Source organism: Petromyzon marinus, unplaced genomic scaffold, assembly GCF_048934315.1.
Source record: "Petromyzon marinus isolate PM22_M1 ecotype Great Lakes invasive population unplaced genomic scaffold, UKy_Petmar_22M1.pri1.0 PM_Scaffold_106, whole genome shotgun sequence".
NCBI classification, from domain to species: domain Eukaryota; kingdom Metazoa; phylum Chordata; class Hyperoartia; order Petromyzontiformes; family Petromyzontidae; genus Petromyzon; species Petromyzon marinus.
The window spans coordinates 234311-254269 of NW_027423065.1; the positions used below are offsets into that span (position 1 = coordinate 234311).

At 56.7% G+C, this 19959-nt stretch overlaps 1 protein-coding gene across 6 annotated transcripts in view; it reads right to left on the reverse strand.

Moving 5' to 3' along the window:
* Positions 1–19959, reverse strand: part of LOC116957756 (CMP-N-acetylneuraminate-beta-1,4-galactoside alpha-2,3-sialyltransferase-like) — a 133592-nt gene that overhangs the window by 61557 nt on the left and 52076 nt on the right. For all 6 annotated transcript variants that reach the window (XM_076063380.1, XM_076063375.1, XM_076063379.1 and 3 more), the window contains 6 exons: positions 16415–16457; positions 15372–15464; positions 7664–7758; positions 3282–3345; positions 2534–2626; positions 1745–1931 (listed from right to left, as the gene is read on the reverse strand). In XM_076063380.1, coding sequence (XP_075919495.1) covers positions 1745–1931; positions 2534–2626; positions 3282–3345; positions 7664–7758; positions 15372–15391 — 459 coding nt within the window. In that variant the 5' untranslated portion in view covers positions 15392–15464; positions 16415–16457. The remainder of the gene's footprint in view (positions 1–1744; positions 1932–2533; positions 2627–3281; positions 3346–7663; positions 7759–15371; positions 15465–16414; positions 16458–19959) is intronic.

Genomic DNA, 19959 nt, shown 5'->3' on the forward strand with positions numbered 1-19959 from the left:
ACACCGGGAGGCCATTGTCGCGTGAGCATCGGACGCGCGCAAAAGTGAGCGAGCAAGCGGAGTGGCGGAAGAGCGTTGGATGAGGGAGGGTGCGCGGATCCCTCGCCCCCCCCCCCCAGGGTTGAAGGCGGTTGTGGCGGCAGCAGCGCGTCGCTAAAGCGGGTCCTAGCAAGGGGCCCCCAACACCTCCCAGTGCCGCGCAGTAAACGCTTCTTGTTCGTGAAGCAATTGGGGCCTTCTGAAGCGTTACGCGTGCGGCCGCTCGGGTTGCGCAGGCCAAGCACGGCGAGGGGGGGGGGGGCTGACGAGATTGAAAGTGACTCGGCCGCGGCGGTCGGCATATGGGATCACTCTGTGCATCGCCAAACATTTCTGAGCATCTTTCAAACAACAAGCAAAGCGCAAAGCTAAACATCACGTGTGTGTAGCCCCGTTGCGATCGCACAAAGGTGACCCACGAGGTCCGGGGCCCCCGGGCCCGCCTGCTCGGCCGCACTCCGCTGACAACGCGCCGCATGACCTCCCGCACCGCTGCCCGTGCTGACGATGGCCTCTCGCTGCTTTCTGCGGGCCGCCCCCCCTCCCCCCCTCCCCCACCTGCACCCCCCCACCCCACCGGCCCCCGTACCCGGCTCCGACACACGTGGTCTAAAAGGGCTCCGAGGTCACTTCATTCAAACGGCTTTTGAACGCTCGCAAAGCCCAAGCATGTGGCATTGAGAAACGCTGGGAACACCGGCGAGCGCTGTTCTCATACGGCGTGCGCTTTCTCTGCTAGCGCTGCTCTCCTTCTCTCTCTCTCTCCTGGTCTCTCGCTCTCTCTCGAGGCCTGCTAGGTGCAACACAATACGTGTTTGGGTTTATACAGCGTCTAAATGCTGTACCCGCATGTCAAGACACTGTGCGCAACAAACAGAGGGAGTGTTTATTCTTCATCGACAAAGGCAGACTGGGTCATTGGCGGTGGAGTAGAGGAGGATCTTGAGCTGAAACTTTGAGCAGGGGAAGGGACTCGACAGCATGTGTGGCTGGGGCACAGGGAGTCCCAGACCATGGGGGCAACAGAGCAGAATGAGCAACCTTCCACTGAACAAAGGTCGACTGGAGGCTTTGACAGAAAGTCTTGGTTGCTTGAGCTGACAGTGCGTGGAGGGGGAGTAGAGTGAGATGAGGGGAGAGGTAGGAGAGTGAATGGAAGGTAGTAGAGTGAGCTGAGAGGGGACAGGTAGGAGAGTCATTGGAGGGGGAATAGAGTGAGATGAGAGGGAAGCGGTAGGAGCGTGCGTGGATGATCTCAATTCGGGTAACTGTGTGATCTTGAAATTGATCTAGGATTGTATTGGGAGCCAGTGGAGGGACGGGAGCATTGTGGTGATGTCGTTTTTGTTGTGGGTGTGGATGAGAAGCCTTGCAGCGGCATTTTGAAGCTCGGCATCAGTGACCACTGCAAGGCTTTGGCCACCCTAGGCCAGTGCGGTGTCAAGAGTTCAGGAGGTCAAGCCAAGTTTATTTGTGCTTGCTCAAGGTGGAGTCTTTACCGACTGTGAACATTTAGCCAAACAGGAGGATAGACTCTCTCTCCAGTCTCACAGGTGTACTCTGTCTGCTTCTGTGTTATCACTTTTCTCTTCTGGTCTCTATCTCGGCTGTGGCTGTCGGCTATGCAATTAATGCCCCCTCTCTCTCTCGCTCTTGCTCAATCACCCATCCGCCTGTCCGCCCGCCCGCTCGCCCGCTCACTCACCATCTTCTCACTGTAGACGACGCTGCGCAGCCAGCGGAAATCGTGCGGCTTGAAGCCGGCGAAGACGAACAGCGAGTCGGCCTCGTACTTGCGCGGGTCCTGGATGGCGCCCTCGGGGTAGGTGATGCGCATGGTTGTGCGCGCGCCCACGTCGCGCTCGAACCCACGCACCGGAGCGTTGTTCAGCCTGAGGGCGGGCGGCGGCACAACAAAGCACTGTGGTTGTGGTGGTAGTGTCCGTGATGGTTGGTGGAGGAGGTGCCCACAATTGGGATGGTGGTGGTGAAGGTGCTGGTGGTGAAAGTGCTGGTGGTGATGGTACTGGTGTTGGTGAAAGTGGTCAAGGTGTTGTGGGAGGTGGTGAAGGTGTTGTGGTGCAAGTAGTGACAGTAGTGAGGGTGTTCATGGTGGTGGTGTTTCACATAAGGGTGGTCGTTGTGGTGATGTTCGCAATCTTGGTGTATTGGTGGTGGTGCCCCTGAGGTGGTGGCAGTGTCCATGTGGTGGTGGATCAGCAGGAGACTTGATGATGAAAACATTAGACTCGGTCTCCGGGCGACGGACCCCGCACTGTGAAATGCGAAGCGATGCCGACACCGCTCTACATTCAGTCGTCAGCAGTTCCCCTCTCGGGGGGGGGGGGGGGGGGGGGCGGCAGCTCGCTCAATAATGGGGGGAGACCCGGGAAGTGCACAGAGGTGACGCGGAGCCCAGAAAGCGCCGCGGGCCTCTGGCTCCGCTCACCGCAACGCTACTTTCGAAGCCGAGACCCGCGGCACTGCAACCCACCGAATGATGAAGTCGTACTCGTCGATCCGGGCGCCCAGCGACTTGTTGAAGAGGATTCCGCCGCTCCCCACGATCACGCAGCGCCTGCACGCGCTGCACCGCCACGCGTGCGCGGTCGGGGAGGGGGTCGCAGGTTAACGTCGCACGTGGGGAAAATCTGTTCGGGCCTCTCTTGCGCTCCCGTGGACGCGCCGGCCCCGTCGGGGGCGAGCGAGCTGCGGCGCGGACACCGCGCAGGAAACATTTCGAACGCGACGCCGGGAGAGGTCGGCGCCGCGTTGCAGAACGTCAACGCTGTCGCACGGTGTGAACCGAATGCCTCGGTAACAGCGCCACATTGACCGCAGGGGAGGACATGTGATCTCTCGGCGCAAGGTGGCCTTAGTAACCTGGAGGGGGGAGTGCTGGGACTTGGGGGTGGGGGCGTGGAGACCAGCGGTCTGTATTGGGGGGGTCGCCATACAGGCGCTGTGGGCCAACCTCGAAGCTAAAACAAAACAACCGAGTCTGGTCACAAAGGTTTCGCGGTAAACTCTGCATTTGGCTTCGAGTCCAGTGGTTTAGGATTCTTTAGAAAAAAAATACTGAGGTTTGTTAACATCGCGCCACTTGCGCTTGAAATGCGCCGGCCTCAGAATTCACCGCCGAGAACGCGTGGGGGCCCGATCCCGCGCTCGTTAGCAGCACATGTGCGCCCCCGCAAACCTGGCTGCCCCGTCAGACCTCGCCGGGCCCACGCTCCGCTCACCTCTGCAAGTGGAGAGGCAGGTCCGACTCTTTCGTCTTCGCCAAGATTTCGTTGACGATCTTTTCTGTAAGGACAAGGCAGGGCCGTCGTTAGGAACTCCGTCGTGAGGAATTCGAGCGGCCGCCAGCGGCGAGACGAGCACGGGCCACGCGGCGCTCGCGGTCTCGGCGCGCTCGCAATCACCACGACGTGCCGCTCTGCGCCGACATTCGTCGGGCGGGATGGCGAGCGGCGTGGAGGTGAGCAACGCAGCCGGAGCGGCGTTTACCTGCGAGCTTTCAACACCCCACGCGCATGCATCGTCGTTTAGAACGTCGGTCAATTGATCCAAACAGAGGGTACAGGGAGGCCGATCGAAAACGATGGCGAGCGGCGGCGGTGGCGAGTCGCGATGCGAGAAGCCGATTGTGTCGGATTGAAAGGCCGAGCCAGTGCCGTTCCACACACCCGGGGGGGGGGGGGGGGAGGGGTATGTAGCGGTGGCGCGTTTTCACCACGAAGGCTCATCCTGAATGACGGAACTGAACAACGTCTCCGTGCCATTCCCACCCCTCCCTCCTGGCTCCGCAGCCCATGCACCCGCCCGCCCGGCTGCCATCAGGACCCTTATCTCCAGACTCCACGGTGGATTTCCACGCCCGCCCCCCCAAAACAAACTCGCCGTATCGCGCGGCGCAGCCCAAACGCCAAGGGCCGTCACAAAAGCCGCCGCGCAATCAGGTGCCAACGCTCACGCCAGCCTCGCAAAGCCGCGACCCTCCGGCCGCGGCCGCCCCCATACCCCCCCTCCGCCATCATGGCCGGCGCTCCGCGCCACTGTAGGCGGGGTCGCCAAGGGAAGCGGTCGCCGGGCCTGCGGCCGGCCGGGGTTTACGGGCGCGATTGTCAGCGGGCTTGGCACGGTGCCACCTGCCGCCGGGGCTTGCGCGCGCACGTGTGTGCACGTGCATGTGTGCATAAGTGTGTACGTGCGTTTGGAGAGCAGTGACGCAGTGGAACCCGACCGCCCTAGTTTGATTCCCGCTCACGACCAACAACAATGGCGGATATTTGAACTGAACCTGGGCCTCCCCTATGTCCCCTTAAATGAGTACCTGGTATGGTGCATAAACATCACCACTGGGGAGACAAAGGTGGTCGGGCGCGGTGCTATGAAAGCCGTGCTGGCATTCACAGGCGCTCCCTAACAGCCCATGCCCCAAATGTCTGTGAAGGCCATAGGGGGGATTTGTTTTCATACATGTGTGTACATGCATGCATGTGTGTGCATGTCGATTCCTGCTCACGGCCACCAACATGAGTGACTTATCTGAACCGGTCTTGGGCCTCCCCTAGGTCAACTCAGCCTCAAATGAGTACCTGGTGCGGTGTGTATACATCGCCACTGGGGAGAAAAAGGCGGCTGGGCGTGGTGCTGGCCACCCACCGCCTTCGCGTGCCATGTCGGCCTTCATTAACAGCACTTGCCCCAACAGTCTGTATAGGCTATACGGGGGATCTTTGTACGTGCGTGGGTATGTGCGTGCATACGTATTTCGCCCCGGGTTTGACGAGCGACCACCGCTCCGATCGAGTGACCCTAAACGCCCGAGCCCAAGATCCCAGGCACGGCCGTGGCACTGCTCCGATCAAGTGACCCTAAATGCCCGAGCCCACGATCCCAGGCAGAGCCACGTGTCTCGTCTCGTCAGGCATCCTGGGGTAGCACGGAGCGCAATAGAAGGCTGGCGGCAAAGTGCGGAGCGGGCGGTGTGGAGGGACGATCGCGTCGGAGATGCAGAACGAGGGGACGGACGCTACGAGGAACTGACGGGAAGTTGTCGGGGAGGTAGGTGGAGGTGTAGGCGCGACTCGCCACAGGTGGCTTGGCCGGGTTGATCAGGAAGACGATCGTTGACGGAAAAATGGAGAACGGAAAGCAGGAAGAGGAAGGACGCCGAAACGTACGCGGTCGAACGTATGCGGCATTCCGTGGGAAGATGCCGACAATAACAAATTGTGGAGAGCGTCCGTCACGCGGGACTCAAGCAGCGGCTGCGAGGGTGACACCGAGAGAGAGAGATCGACGATGGCCAGATGTAAGTAAAAAAAATATAGAGGATTAAGAAGCGCGCGTCCAAATCAAAGTTCACGAGATCGTGTGAAACCGCGGCCCCGGGGACGGAATCCATGCGGGCCACGGCGCTGAAAAATGGGGCCGCGGTATTAAAAATGGAAGCGGGAAACGATCCGAGACTCACCGTGCCATCACCCCGACCCCCGAGAAAGCGCTAATTCGTCTTACTGATGACTGTCAAAACAAGGGATTTTTTTTTAGAAATGTACTTGGCATTCCAATAAATATCTGTCTAACTGATAACTGTCAAAACACGATGTGCCAGCGACGTACATGGCCGTGCCATTAAACACAGAGCCCAGGGCGTAATTTTTCAATCCGGCCTGCCGTATATTTTTCTTCGTTGGTTATGATTTTAGGGAAAGAAAAAAATAGATTTAATTCCCGTTTGTGTCATGCTCTAAAAACCTGTCCTGTTTAAGACCTAAAACTAACACCACAGCAGTCCCAGTGGGCTCCACTCGGCGGTGGAAATCATCATCATCATCGTCGTCGGAGACGAGCAGAAAGCCACGGCACACAGCGATGTCTCTGAACCGCCACAACAACGGCCGCGCATCGCCCCGGGGGCATCCACCAGTGGTGTCCACCAGAGAAGTCCACCAGTGGTGTCCACCAGAGGTATCTCCAAGGGGTGTCCACCAGTGGTGTCCACCAGGCTTTTCCACCAGAGCCGTCCATCATTCACCGACACAGCCACCCCTCCACCACCCCCCACCCCACCACGTGCGTGAGAGGTTTCCTGGCCCTGGGCGACTGGACCACTCACGGTGCTGCTGGACTATTACCATTACTGAGCTCTCATTACTGAGCTATCATTACAGCTCTTAGGTGCCGGACACTTAGGTGCTGACATTTGGGGCCTGTGTGTTCAGCAAAAATGATTTAAAACACACGCACGCACGGCTACAATCCAAGACCACAGCCATAGCAACAGCTGGAACACGACACAGCCAAAACCGCAGCCCCAGCCACTACCCCATCCACAGCCACAGAAATGATTATAATCATCATCACAACTTCTACTACAGCAACAACAAGCTGAACCACGGTTACCACCACGACAGCAAACAGTCAAAGCCACAACCTGAACGACAGCTACAACCACAATCCCAGCCACAATCAATCTCAGCTACAATCTCAGCCACAATCCCAGCCACGACCACAATCCCAGCCACGACCACAATCCCAGCCACGACCACAATCCCAGCCACGACCACAATCCCAACCACGACCACAATCTCAGCCACGACCACAATCCGACCACAATCCCAACCACGATCACAATCCCAACCACGATCACAATCCCAGGCACGACCACAATCCCAGCCACGACCACAATCCCAGGCACGACCACAATCCCAGCCACGACCACAATCTCAGCCACAACCAAAATTCCAACCACGACCACAAACCCAAGCCACGACCACAATCTCAGCCACGACCACAATCCCAACCACGACCACAATCCCAACCACGACCACAATCCCAACCACGACCACATCCCAGCCACAACCACAATCCCAGCCACGACCACATCCCAGCCACGACGTGGCAGCCAAGGCACGGGGGGGGGGGGGGGGGGGGGTGTGGGGATTTACCAACCGGAAGCAATTCCTATGCTCAGTGGGCACACGTGGAGCCGCGAGTGTGGAGCTGCGCACGCAAACTTGCGGCATTCGCTTACAGTCCGGGGATACGACAGCTTCCATCGTCACAGAGCAAGCCAAACGGTGCAGGTGAGACAAACGAGCACCGAGAAGCAATGAAGCGTGCTCGTGTACAGCCCTCCGTCCATCCACTGCCAATGACAACCGCCTACCCATCGCCAACCACGACCTCACCAATGCTCCTCGCCGCCAACTCAAGTCCCGATCCCACCTCTGGGATCGCACTGCTGCTGTCACCCTCTAAGACTCTCACCAAAATCCGGAATGCTGGCAAACAGACAAAACTCTTGGCCGGTTTCAACGTTCAATGTCTCATCAGCAGAGTCAGGCTTGACTGAACCAATGCTGGTGAATAGCCAGACGTGTAGAGGCAGCAAGGACCCCTAACCCTGTGAGATATTGGTCCTAGTTTGACACACAACTCTATAAAAATACCCAGCGCAAAGTAATCAATCAATACAAATGCCTGAGTCTTGGCCTAGGCTCACAGAACCACAGCCAGCGGGCCTACACTGTCGCCTTGTTTGTTATTTGTATTTCCTAAACGAGGGAGGGGATGGGGCAGGAAAGGGAGGCGAAGGGATGGTTGGACCAACCTTGGCCGCGGAGCCCGAAGGGCGGGGAAAAGTCTCGGAGTCTCCCCCACCTCTTGAAGCTCCTGTCCAGGAACATGGGCGCCACGCGGACAAACCTGCAGGACACAGGGTCACGTGACACAGACACGCGGTCACGTGACGCAGACACAGGGTCACGTGGCGCAGACACAGAGTCACATGACACACACATGCTCACATGACACAGACACATGATCACATGACACACCCGAGAGCAATCTCAGGTGACACACAGAGAGCGACCCGTGACACAGACTCCCATGGCACATACAAATCCGCGATTTCGCGTCACGCGGTCTTCGCGTGACGCGGTCTTCGCGTGACACGGACCGGATCTCTCGCGACACAGGCGGGGAATCATGTGACGGGGTGTCAATGACAAACAGGATCTAATGTGACGGAGGGACGGGATTTTGTGTAACGCAGATGCCCGCGACACACTCAGGACCCCCGTGTGATACAGACGGTCTCGCGTGACACGCGGGCGTCTCCTGTGACGCGGAACAACAAAGGGCCCGCTTCGTTGCTCTCCCCCAAACCCCCGGCGGCAGAGGGCTCCATCTTTCAGTGCCGTCGCCGGCACGAGGATTGACGGCGGGGCAGGTGTGGGGGAAGTGGGCGCCCGTTTCTCACGGATTCCAGCGCCGCCACCGCCACAACCGCCACAGCCACCACTGCCACGGCGGCCCCCCCGGCTCGGTGTCATGTTTAACGAGTTCGCCTTTTGGCCCAAAACGGCACTCGGCGGGCGCATGTGGCGGCATCGACAGGTGCTCGCGACGGTGGGGACGGCAGCTTTCCGGAAAACAAAACAAAACGTATCGTCAGGGAAAAACTCGATGGCAGAAGAAGAGACGTTGATCAGGAGCGGGGGATCTCCGGTGCCAATGCTCGAGGGGCAGGAGTTGCGGGGCCGCGCGAGCGAGCGACCGGGCCCAGCGCAGGATTGGCAAAAGCGGCAAACGGCTGCCGCTCCCCCAGCCTTGCCACCCGGCGAAACAAACGCCGAACGAAACCTGACGGGGCATTTCAAGCAGAGATCTGCGCCGGCGTCGCTCGTGATTACAGGCAGGAGGGCGCATTCCCGTCCCACCCGGTTTGGTAGGCACCAGCGACGTGTTATGGGGGTCTCTGTCCGCTTCCGAAAACGAACCTGGCACTCGTCCTGAGACGAATCTTTTACTAGCGGTAAAGATATGGAGGCCGCGAGCAGCCCACCCGCGTGCGCCAGCATCTGGCTGGCGGACGTCCGAGCACAAGTTGGGCGCGCTCGTAAAAATCGTCTCGGAGCTGGACTCGCCCGCCAGATGAACGTGGGGCCAAGGGAGGGAGGGAGGAGTGCCAGGTTCGTTTTCGGAGGGAGGGAGGGAGGGAGGGGCCACCCGCCGCGAGCTTGCGGTGCAGCCACCGGCGCCCGTGATCCGAACTCGGCATTATCTCCCTCATGGATTGCGAAAACCGGCCACATCGCCGACGTCAAAACCGCTTCGACATCGAGTGGCTGACGGTTGAGCTCCAGAATGTTAAGCCTTCACCGGGCGTGGACGCACTTCCCAGCGATCATTAATTGGGAAGCCGCGGGTCACGAGTCTGCCTTGCCCCGTTAATATTGTAAAAACCGTCCACCTTTGACCGCTGCAGTGATTGGACTCCACCCTTCAAACCCAATCAGCGGAGTCGCGTTGGAGGCAGCACGGCCAAGGATCCCTTAAGCTGACCAGAAACATGATTTATCCGGCTGTGTTTTAATTACTATTATGCAGGTAGCAGGAGAAGGGAGAGGAGGAGGCAGAGGAGGAAAAGCCAGTATTTCACTAAAGCAGGGCTCACCGAGTAAGACAGAACCCCTCGGCCGACAGACATGAGCGAACAAAAGCGAGCGGCGATGATGGCGACCCTAGAGACCGGTGCCGCAGCGCAGCACAACCACGCCATCAGGAAATCTCATTGGACGTTCGGGGCACGTCCGACAGGGACGACCGCGTGCGTCTGTCGACAAGTGTGAAGGCCGTGACGGAAAGCTTTCGCGATCTGACATCCCCCGCTGCAGAAGATTAAGATGTCAACGATAAGGCCGCCGCCGTCCTGATTAGCACAACAAGGGGCGGGTGGCACGCAGGGGGAGGGGGGAGTGTGGCGGGGATGCTGGAAAGACGGGGCATGAGTGGGGGAGGGGGTGTGGGGGGATGGGGGGGCGGGGTGCGGGCCAGACGCTGCCCGTTATGCGGCCGTACGAGCCAGGAATAGCCGCGCGCGCTCTGAGAAGAGACGATCGTTGTCACACGTCCCCCCTGACCTCATCCGCGCACAGGTTTGACACGCGTGCCAACGGACGAGCCGCCGCACGCGCGCACCGTGGCACTGCGTCTTTTTTATATGGCTGCCGCTGCTGTCGATGGAGAGCAGCAGCTGTGACGCTACGCTGAGGTGGTGGCGGGGTGGCGAATCGTCGCTGTGATGATGCTGTGAGCCTGGCACGAATTGACACTGTCGCGTCTTCAACCGCGTAACTTGTAAATAATCATGAGCATCGCCGGGAGAATATGACTTTCTGGGAGTGTGGTCTTCCAATACAAACGTCTGGAAGTTCAGCGGCAATGGATCAAGCTGAGACACTGAATGTCAAAACCGGGTCCAGAGTTTGCTTGGGTTAAAACAATGCTGCTGAAATTATGCTGCTGACGGGATGTGTAAAACATACTTTCTTGCTTTGTTCCTTCGAGGGATGGATGTGACGGAGGCCAATTGTCTGCTCATTACTGTCGCAATTTTTTTGCCCGAGTCTTCCTTTCGCTATTTACACCCCGAGAGATATTCCCACCATATCATCGTCATCGTGCCACGATTGGTAAAGGCGAGCCCACGCCAGCTCTGGAAATACGGAAAGCCCCCTTTCAACGATATGAAGCTGAACTGTTCCACTCTGGCCCCGATGAACGTCTCGGAACACGTATCACGCCGTGCGATGTGTCAGACAATGGTTGCGGAAGATAACGTCACAGAACCACATCTGAGGTCCCTTTACCCAGGTGCTCTTCACCCACACCAGATGCGCGCACGAGCTACTGCCTTTTAAAGCAAAGTTATTCATCCGCCTGGAAATCACCACATCCAGATCTGATATTGGTCACTGGGAAAACACCATCACCAACGACTCACTGAACTCGAGGAGCTGGTTTGACCACAGGCGCTTGAAACCTCTCAATGTTGCTGGTGGCTCAGTGCTCTGACCCGGTAGCGTAGTGCTTAGCAGTACGAACCCGGTGACCCAAGTTCAATTCCCGCTCACGGCCAACACCAATGACGATTATCTGAACCGGTCATAGGTCGACTCAGCCTCAAATGAGTACCTGGTGCGATGTCAGTTTAACACGTAGGTTTTCGCGACCAATAGCATCCATAAGAGAGGGTTTTTTTTGGGTTAGATCGTGTAAATATATAAATGTGTCGTTAAAATACGCTACCACCCGACACAGCCAACTAGTAAGGGTTGTAACGTAAACAGAACGTGGCCAATTCGTCACAAGTACAGCACACCGGTGTGTTGGAGAGCCAAGCAGCAACATTTACAATCTGAGTACGACGTTTGCCAGCAATTACAACTAGCTTCATCGGGCCAGATTTGTGGAGAAGTCCACCTGTTTCGTTATTTATATAGAGGCGTAGATGTGGTGACCACACTTTTGCGCTCTTGCGCTAAGTGGGGGGGGGGGGATTAATGAGTCAACGTACATTATGCATGTGCATTAAGCCCTTTGATCTTGTCCTTCCTGTCCATTGTGTGTATTAAAATAGCCTACCAACTGTAGTCCCTATTGAAGTATGGTGACCTGTATAGGCATGCATTTAAATAATGTATTATTTGATGATTCGCTTCCACGCAGCACTCAGGCGGTAGCTATCCGAACGGTTAAAATAATTTTTAGTTACTTAAATTTCGATAGATTATCTAATTATTCTTGGCCAGTAGTAGCTAGTTTTGCACAGAACTTATAAAATCAATTGAGTGTCCTTGTTGGCACGCGTGTTCTGCTTACTGCTGACAGTTGCATTTGGGAGAATTTAATATATCTCTGCTGTTATTTTAGTATCGTGCTGATAATTCGTCCTGTTTGCCCAACATAACATTTACCACACGTGCAGTAAATCCTGTACACAGCTTCTGTTGATAGCTTCGGTAATACATATTTTGTACCAGATATTAAATTCTGTATTTTATGTACCGTGCCAAATCTGACTCGGATGTTTTGTTTTTCCAAACATCTGGCTAGTTTATCAGTTACTCCCATAATGTACGGTATTTTGATCGTTTTAATTACTTGGGCAGGTTCAATGCTCATGTTATTTGATTTGGTTTTGGCATTCAATGCCCTCTTGATTTGTGCATCATTTACAGCGCTTCTTTAACATGTTGAATTTGACTACTCAGACTGTTACCATCTGACACTTTCTTAGCTCGATGAATGAGCGTCTTGATAAGAGCAGATTTTTGTACGGGGTGATGGTGTGACTGCATTCAGATAGGCGTCAGTATGCGTTTCCTTTTGGTAAACTCTGTGTGATATTTTACCATTTCAACTCCGTCCGTGCAGAATATCCATTGGCGATGTGTAAATGAGGAGACAAAGGCGGCTGAGCGTGGTGTTGACCATCTACCCCCTCGTATGCCATGCCGGCCTTCATAAGTGCTCACTAACAGTACTTGCCCCAACAATCTTTTAAGGCTATACGGGGGACCTTTGTATTTGACCCCTGAGTTAAGGAGCGGTGGCACAGTGGTTAGCGCACCGTGCTACGAACCTGGCAACCCAAGTTCAATTCCCACTCACGACATCAACAGTGGCGAATATTTGAACCGGTCCCACCACCTCATGCGCCGTGGTGCTCATAAACGATCTGTTCAGGCTATCTGGGGGGACCTTTGTCTTTGTTTGACCCCTGAACCACCTGGTTACTCTCGCTTCCAAATAGAGATCAAGTTCAAGCTGAACAGGCACTAAAACCAACGCCAAGTGAACAGTCTCCTCATTGTGAAGGAGCGGGATTGCGTGTGGATGCTTCCTCTCCTCGCCCGCAACACTCTCATCCCATAGTTTCAGTTCCGGGATGTGGTCCACTGAGCTCTGTCGGAGCCCAGGGTGATCGTGCCGGACGCTGCAGGAACAGTTGCAAGCCAAGTCAAAGTGCTCAAACTGCCATTAGGGCTGCGCTCATCTCATGTTTACAGCCCTGGAGCCAGTAGTGGAAATTCCCAATTCCCATGGCAGGGATGAGTCAATGCATAGGACAATTATCGGGGACCCCACAAAGCGGTCATCATTTTATCAACCCCGGAGGGAGGGATGATGGGCTGAGTCAACCGCCCCCAACCAGAACTTGAACTCACAGCCTTCTGAATGCGAGCCGCTCGCTCTAGCGCTGGGCAGCCACCTGACTGAGCGAAAATACGAAATCTCCCTCTGTGGTAATGAACATCCAGGCCCACAGTTGAAACCTGGGGACCCCTTCCTGGGAAGCAGCCTGAGCCCGATGGAATTCGAGGGGGGCCAAGGAGCAGCGGGAGGTCACGGGCCCCGGCTCACTCGCTCGCTCGCTCCAGGAAGCAGCGGGCACGCAAAGAGGGCAGCCGGCGCTGCCCAGTGAAGCTCGACAAAGCCGCATGCCGCTGACGCAGCCCCGCCATGCCACGCGTGACCCCGAGAGGGGCCGCACGCCGTTACCGGCAGAGGGAACAAAATCGGGCCGGGTGAGCAGCCTCGCTCCCTCGCTGGCTCGCCCGTCCCGTCACCGCCTGTTGTGAAAGGTGAAGGGATTTGGAAGCTTAGGCTAAAACGCTTCGCTGTCGTCTGCGCTGCCTTCAAGGCGCAAGCTTTAGGGGCTGAACCGGCAAAAATCCTCCTGCGACTAAAATAAACAAATAGCGAGCGGCCAAGAGAGAGAGCGCGCGCATATACACGTTACGCAAACGCACACGCCGTGCAAGCCGCACAGAGGAGCTCGCGTGTGCAGCACACACACGCGTAACGTGCGCACGCTTTGTGCACGTGCAGAACACTCGCTCACTCACTGGCTCAGTCTCCTCCTCATCATTCTTCTATCGCTACTACCATGGTTACTGTGTTCCATGAACCTCAATAATTGATTCCTCCTGCTATGTTGAGAGCTCGGTCTACCAGACACCGACTGTTTCGTCTCATCCACCACACTCATCCGTACCGTGTTCAACGACCAAACTGCAGGTCACGACAACACACACCAATCACTAATCGACCACTCACTCACTATCCTATGCACCAACATACACAATCACTCACCCACCCACTCTTCCACTCACCCGCCCACCCACCACACAGCAGGTCACTTCACTTCTCTTTCAGCTTCGCACCGCTCCACTTTGGAATTCCCTCCTCCCATCATACTCATCATCATCATCGTCTTTCCCCCCACCCCTCACTCAATTCAAGACACGTGTTACACTCCAACTATTACCGCTTTGCTAACAGTGCTGTTGGTTGCTGGCCGCGTGACGAGACAGGCCTCTGCTTGGAAGTTGCGTAAACATATTTCAATAAAAAAGGGAAAATATAAAAATGTATTAAAAAAATAGATCGCTAGAACACGTCGCTGCGTGTGTTGGCCTCAAGCCCGGCCCGGCCGCTCACGACCGTCATCTGGAGCGCTCTCCGCACGCAACAAGGCCGCCACGCTCATTGTAATAAACTACAAGTAAACTATTTTATTCCACAAGGGAAGGGCCACTGATCTACATAGCTCTTTTTCAAGAGTGGATGACTTGCCCAAGCTATAAATCGGATCTATATAAACTACTTATTTATTTACATGTAGTTACTTGCTTTCCTTTTTCTCTATGTTGTACTCCTATCGTGATGTTTGTCCTGTTCGCTGTTCTAACTTGCTGACCCGCCCAAAACGGACATCTGTGAAAAAGAGCTTCATAGCTCATCGGATTCCTCTTCCTGCAGTCTAAATATTCCTTTATGACTGTCACGTGGAACTTCATAGTAGTCAAATAGTCTAAACACGTGACATTGATTCTAAATTTGGAAAAACCGAAGGACCCAGAGTAAAATCCACACGACCACGGAGAAAGAGACACACAAACTCCAAATATACAGCAAGCGTCGTCAGGGTCAGGATCGAACCCACGTCCTCCTGCATACCAGGCGAGGTAACCCCCCTAATGGACTCTTCCTCGTTTTTCTCTTCTCTGGACGTTTTTTTATTTTTCCACAGTTTTTTCACGTTCCATTTAAGCAGCGGTGCGGGGCTGCTCTCCGGCGCCCCGTCGCGTCCGCGCCGCGGGGAGCGCGACTCTTCACTCGTCGACGGGATATTTAAACAAAATACTCATTTATGTGCTGGTATACATTTGTACGTGGAGGTACGGAAAGGCGGCATTGTCTGCTAATAGTTTTTGTTGTTGCTGCTTATATTCTCTGCAATACCGCAAATTATGGTCTCGAACTAGGACCCACATCTAAGAGAGAGAGCCCTTTGCCTATGCACATCTGGACAGTTCACCAGCGTCGGTTCAAGCAAGCAAGACTGCTGACGAGACACAGAATGCGTTGAACCGATGCAGCTGAAATTATGCGTAAAGAAACGCTGGTATGTTTGTGAGCGGAGGGACAGTAGTGGTGGCGGCGTACGCGTTGGCTCCGCTACTCACTTGGGGAAGATGGCCGTCATCTGGCTGGGGGTGTAGCTCGCGCGGCACGCAGGCTCCGTGCCGTTCCCTCCTCGAGCATCTTCCGTGGCGGCCCTGGGGGGGACGGGGGGTTGGGGGGCGAGTGGGGTCAGGGGGATTGACCGAGTGGGGTCAAGGAACCGAGGTGTCAGGGGTCAGGAAGAGGGGGTGACAGGGGGTCGCAGGGATGAAGTCAGCGGGATCGGAGAGACGGGGTGAGCGGGAGATCAGCGCCGTGTCGGGCGGAGAACGTAAATCAACTTTGAGCGGCGGCCACCACCGCGGCCTCTCTGACATCTGCCCCTTCCCCCACCCCCGCTCTCCCCCCGTGCACCTGTGGAGAATCTGAGCGTCACCCCCTATGGATGTCTCCGCCGTGCCGCCCCAACCGCACTCACTGCTGCATCTCCTGATGTCTAACTCCACCCCGGGGACGGGGGCAGGGGACGTGCAGCTCCCCCCCACTTCCCCAAACCCCCACCATCCCCCACCACCCGCTCTTTGCTTACCCAAATTAAACAAAAGGCCGCAAGGAACCGGGGTTTAAACGGCAATTTGAAGAACTTTAACAATTCGGGGCCACGGCTTGAATCACAAACTCATTCCGTTTACCATCTCGGGAGTCACCTCACGCGCCTCTTCTCAACGCTGCTATTGCCTGCGCCCATTGGCTTAAGCGTTCCATTAGCATAACTCAAACAGCACCGTCGCAAGGCTCCCACCGCCGCCTCCGCGGGATGCTAAAAGACGAGTCGGCGACTTGTTACGCCCGCTTACGAAAACACGCCGAGCGAGAGTCGACGGCTTTGTTCACTTAAAGTAAATAAGCGATTTCTGCCGGCCCGAGGAGGAATTAACCTCTCGCACGATTCAGCAACGCGAGGGCCCCGAGCGGCATCATCATGGCGTAGAGGGATGGATGTTTTAACGGCGCCGGCATCTTCTTTATCGGCGGGCAAGTGAGCGAGTGGCGCGACCGCCGCGGCGGCCTAGCGGGATAATTACAAAGGCATGTCTCGACTCACCCTCGCGGCTCGAACTTCAGCACGAATCCCAGCCGATCAAACTCTGCAACGAAGAGAGAGAGGGGGGGAGGGAAACAAGCAGAACAAGGTCTCGTCACTCGGCGGCCCGGCCGCCCGGCTCTCCCACCGGGCCCTGCGGCCCCGAGGCAGCGGCCGCACTCGGGGCATTAACCGTGGCGCTTCCCACGACTTGAAACGTCGCGCCGAGCGCACACGGGCGGAGGCAGCCTGCGTAAAGTGGGAAAGGAGGCCTGCGCTCGTACGCAAGTCTGGCGCGGCACGCACGTTAAGGGCCGCAAGCGACACGTACCGTCGGGTCCGTGTGGGGTCGCTCGAGGCGCAGATGGGAACGGTGCGAGTTTTGTTTGAGGGACCGCAGGCCAGCGCTCGCCGCTGCCGAGCCTGCGCCGGGACACGGTGAATCGCGCGGAGGAAATCGCATTCCGAGTCGGTCGGCCGGTTCTTGGGCGCAGCGCGGGTCCTTCGGCCACGTCGAATTCGCAAGAGACGTCCGTTTGGACTTTGGGCCACCGTCGGAGCACGGGCGACGGTCACGGCGGTCCGGCCACGGTGGCGTCGGCGACTGCAGCGCCACTTCCTGCCTCTTTGGTCATGCGCGCTATGAGCGAGCTCACGGATCGGCCAGACCGGCGAGAACGGAGTCGGATCAATCAGTAAATGGGCGGCTGCTTGTCTCAAATTGTAATTGACAACGGCTGCATTAGATCGGAGGAAAGCTTTGTTTATTCTTTAAAATTGCTTGAAAACTACCTCGGAAAATATAACTCATGGAAATGTAATCCATTTGAATCATTTGAAACGTTTCTAACTCGCGTGCCGTGTGAAACTGCCACTGCTCAGGACTACTCAGAGCGACCCGGCACGGGACTTATGCGAGCGTAATTATTGACTCGTCTTACCCCGTTGTTAGAGGACCATTATAATAACCGCAGTTATCGGGGGGTCCAAAACAAAGAGGAGCTAGCGAGAGAGGGTTGGGGAGTGGGGAGGGGATACGGGCAGGAGACCCGGGATGTGGGACGCGGGACATTCTATTCCCAGCACCGCCGGCGACCCGCGCAGATTTATCGCCCCGCTTGGCCGTTTTACATAAGCATCCGAGCGGCTTCAAAACAACAAATCTCACCGCTCAGCATCTGGTATTTTGCGTTAGAAAGTTGATTTCACCTCCGCGCACTCGGGGCCCAGCGTGGTGTTTTTGTTTGGCGCGGCGCGGAATCGGTGGACGGGACGGGGGTCGGCCCGGCGCGACGCGCAAACATGGCACGGACCGTTTTGGCGAGCCCGCTGCTTTCTCTCAAAACAGCGACGGCGGCGAACAAAGTTGAAGAATCGCTCGCAAGACATTCATCAGCGGCGGCGAGGAGGAACCCTACCCCGCAATACCCCCCCCACTCCCCCCCTGAACCCAGGGGGCCGCAAGGCTGCGGGCACAACAGCGGCGCAGTGGCACGGATGCGTGGAATGCGCCCGGCGTGGGCACTGCCGGCGCTCCGCGCGGATAAGCCCTGCCATTTTTATACACTTTATCGGAGGGGCCACAGGCGCCTCAATCGCCCTCGCGCCATTACTCAGCACGCTGTTGCGATGAGAGGGTGCCTGCCGGTCATTTAGCCTGGGCACTTCTGGGCGACACTTCTTCGCGAGACGCCGGGAGAAACGCACGCATGAGATAATCGTGACTTCACCGGCCGCTGCATCACCCCAAAGAAATCCTCGACTCCTCGCGCACGTGCACGTGCACATACGCGCAAACACGCGCGTGAGATGCAACCGCGACTCTTGAAAGGACGAAGCTCATGACCGTGGCACTGCATTTTCGGCATGCTTCAAGCGTGAGATTTTCTCCTCCTTGTCACACAGACTGCCAAACTTTACGAGCAAACAGCCTCGGCGGACTACACCTCTGCCCACGCGCGCGTAAATAAAAGCATTTTTTGCGCGCATGAGATGTTTTTGCCCCGTGGATGCCACGAGGGCCGTAAACACGCTGCTCCGTGCACCCATGTAGAGGCGTCGCGCCGAGCAGATGACCCCCCCTCCCCCGCCGCGTGCCGTGTTTGTACAATCCCAGCGCCGCAAACCCTCGCTCGCCTCCACCACCACTCTGTGTCACGTCACCGCCGCAATTGTTAACATGCCCTCTCGCTGACAAACATCCGCGGGGGAATCAAACGGGGCGCACACGGGACCAGAACCGCGAGCGCCCCGTGCAGGGCAAGTGGTGGTGAGGGGGGTGTCCGCAAGCTGCCCTGTAGTTCTCATTAAAGACAAAACGTTTTTTTTTTTGTAAAAATAACTTTTGAGGCTCGGTCCGTGGACGGGCGCACGTTTGAATCAGACGGCGAGAAGAGCCGTGATGCCGGGAGAGATGCGGGGAGAGATGCTGGGGGAGATTCGGGGAGAGACACGGGGAGAGACACGGGGAGAGATGCCGAGAGACACGCAGGGAGAGACCGTGTGGAGAGACGCCGGGAATCCACGCCGGGAACCCACCGCGATGCAAAACCCTGCACCGTTCCGTCCGGCAACATCAACCACTAATCACTTGCCAACTTCCGCTTTATAGACAGGGCCTAATTTGGCAATGCGACCTGACTGCTTTGACAAGACAAAAAAAAACACACCCCCCAGCTCGGCCACTCACCAAAATAAAACCATCATCACCGTCGTGTTTATAGTGCGGCCATTCCGAGCTCAACACGGCACGCTCGAACGTAACTTGCCCCCGCGTCTCGTAAACTGGTCCTCGCGCTCGTATTTTGCATTTTGCCGCCGAATTCCGAGTGGGCTGCGGCAGGAGACAGGACCGCGGTCCGGGGCACGCACGCCCCGGTGGGCGGCGTGCCACTCGGTGCTCACTGGCACAGGGGTTTTGTATAGGGCGCCCCGCGTGGCATCGAGCACGTGTCCGTGGGTACCGGTGAGCTCGGCGTGGGCTACGTGGGCGCGGTTCCGACGAGATAAACATCTCGTGAGATCTGGCACGACACAGGACGGAACGCACCACGGCGACAATGTGTTCCCCACCGGGGCCACGCTGAGCAGCAGACGGGAGGCTCGAGGGGCCACTGCTCATGGTGACGATTCGGCACGGGACAATCCACACCCCCCACCGCCCCCCGGCGACTCCACAAAGTCCCCATTCTGGGACACAATTCTACTCCAGAATGAGCTCGAGCGTTGCGTCATTGTTGTTACTGTCGCCATCCATCTCACTCCAGCTCACGAGCTTATCTCATCGCTCCATCGCCGGCGGTGGTCATGCCGCTTCATCACCGGTGTCATCCGGCGACCATCAGTGGACATTTTCTCCCTTCGCTGCCGCTCCATCCAACGATGACGTGTCCAGCCCGACGCAACTCTTTTCAACGATCAACCTGGGCGTCTCTCGTTTTGTTTCTCGACTAATCCCTTCTCACCGTCACTCGGTGAACATTCCCAGCATACGTCTCTCCACTTGCGAAAACTTTTCGGGAACCGTATATACCCTAGATTCTCTTACATGCCTCCTGATTCAACGC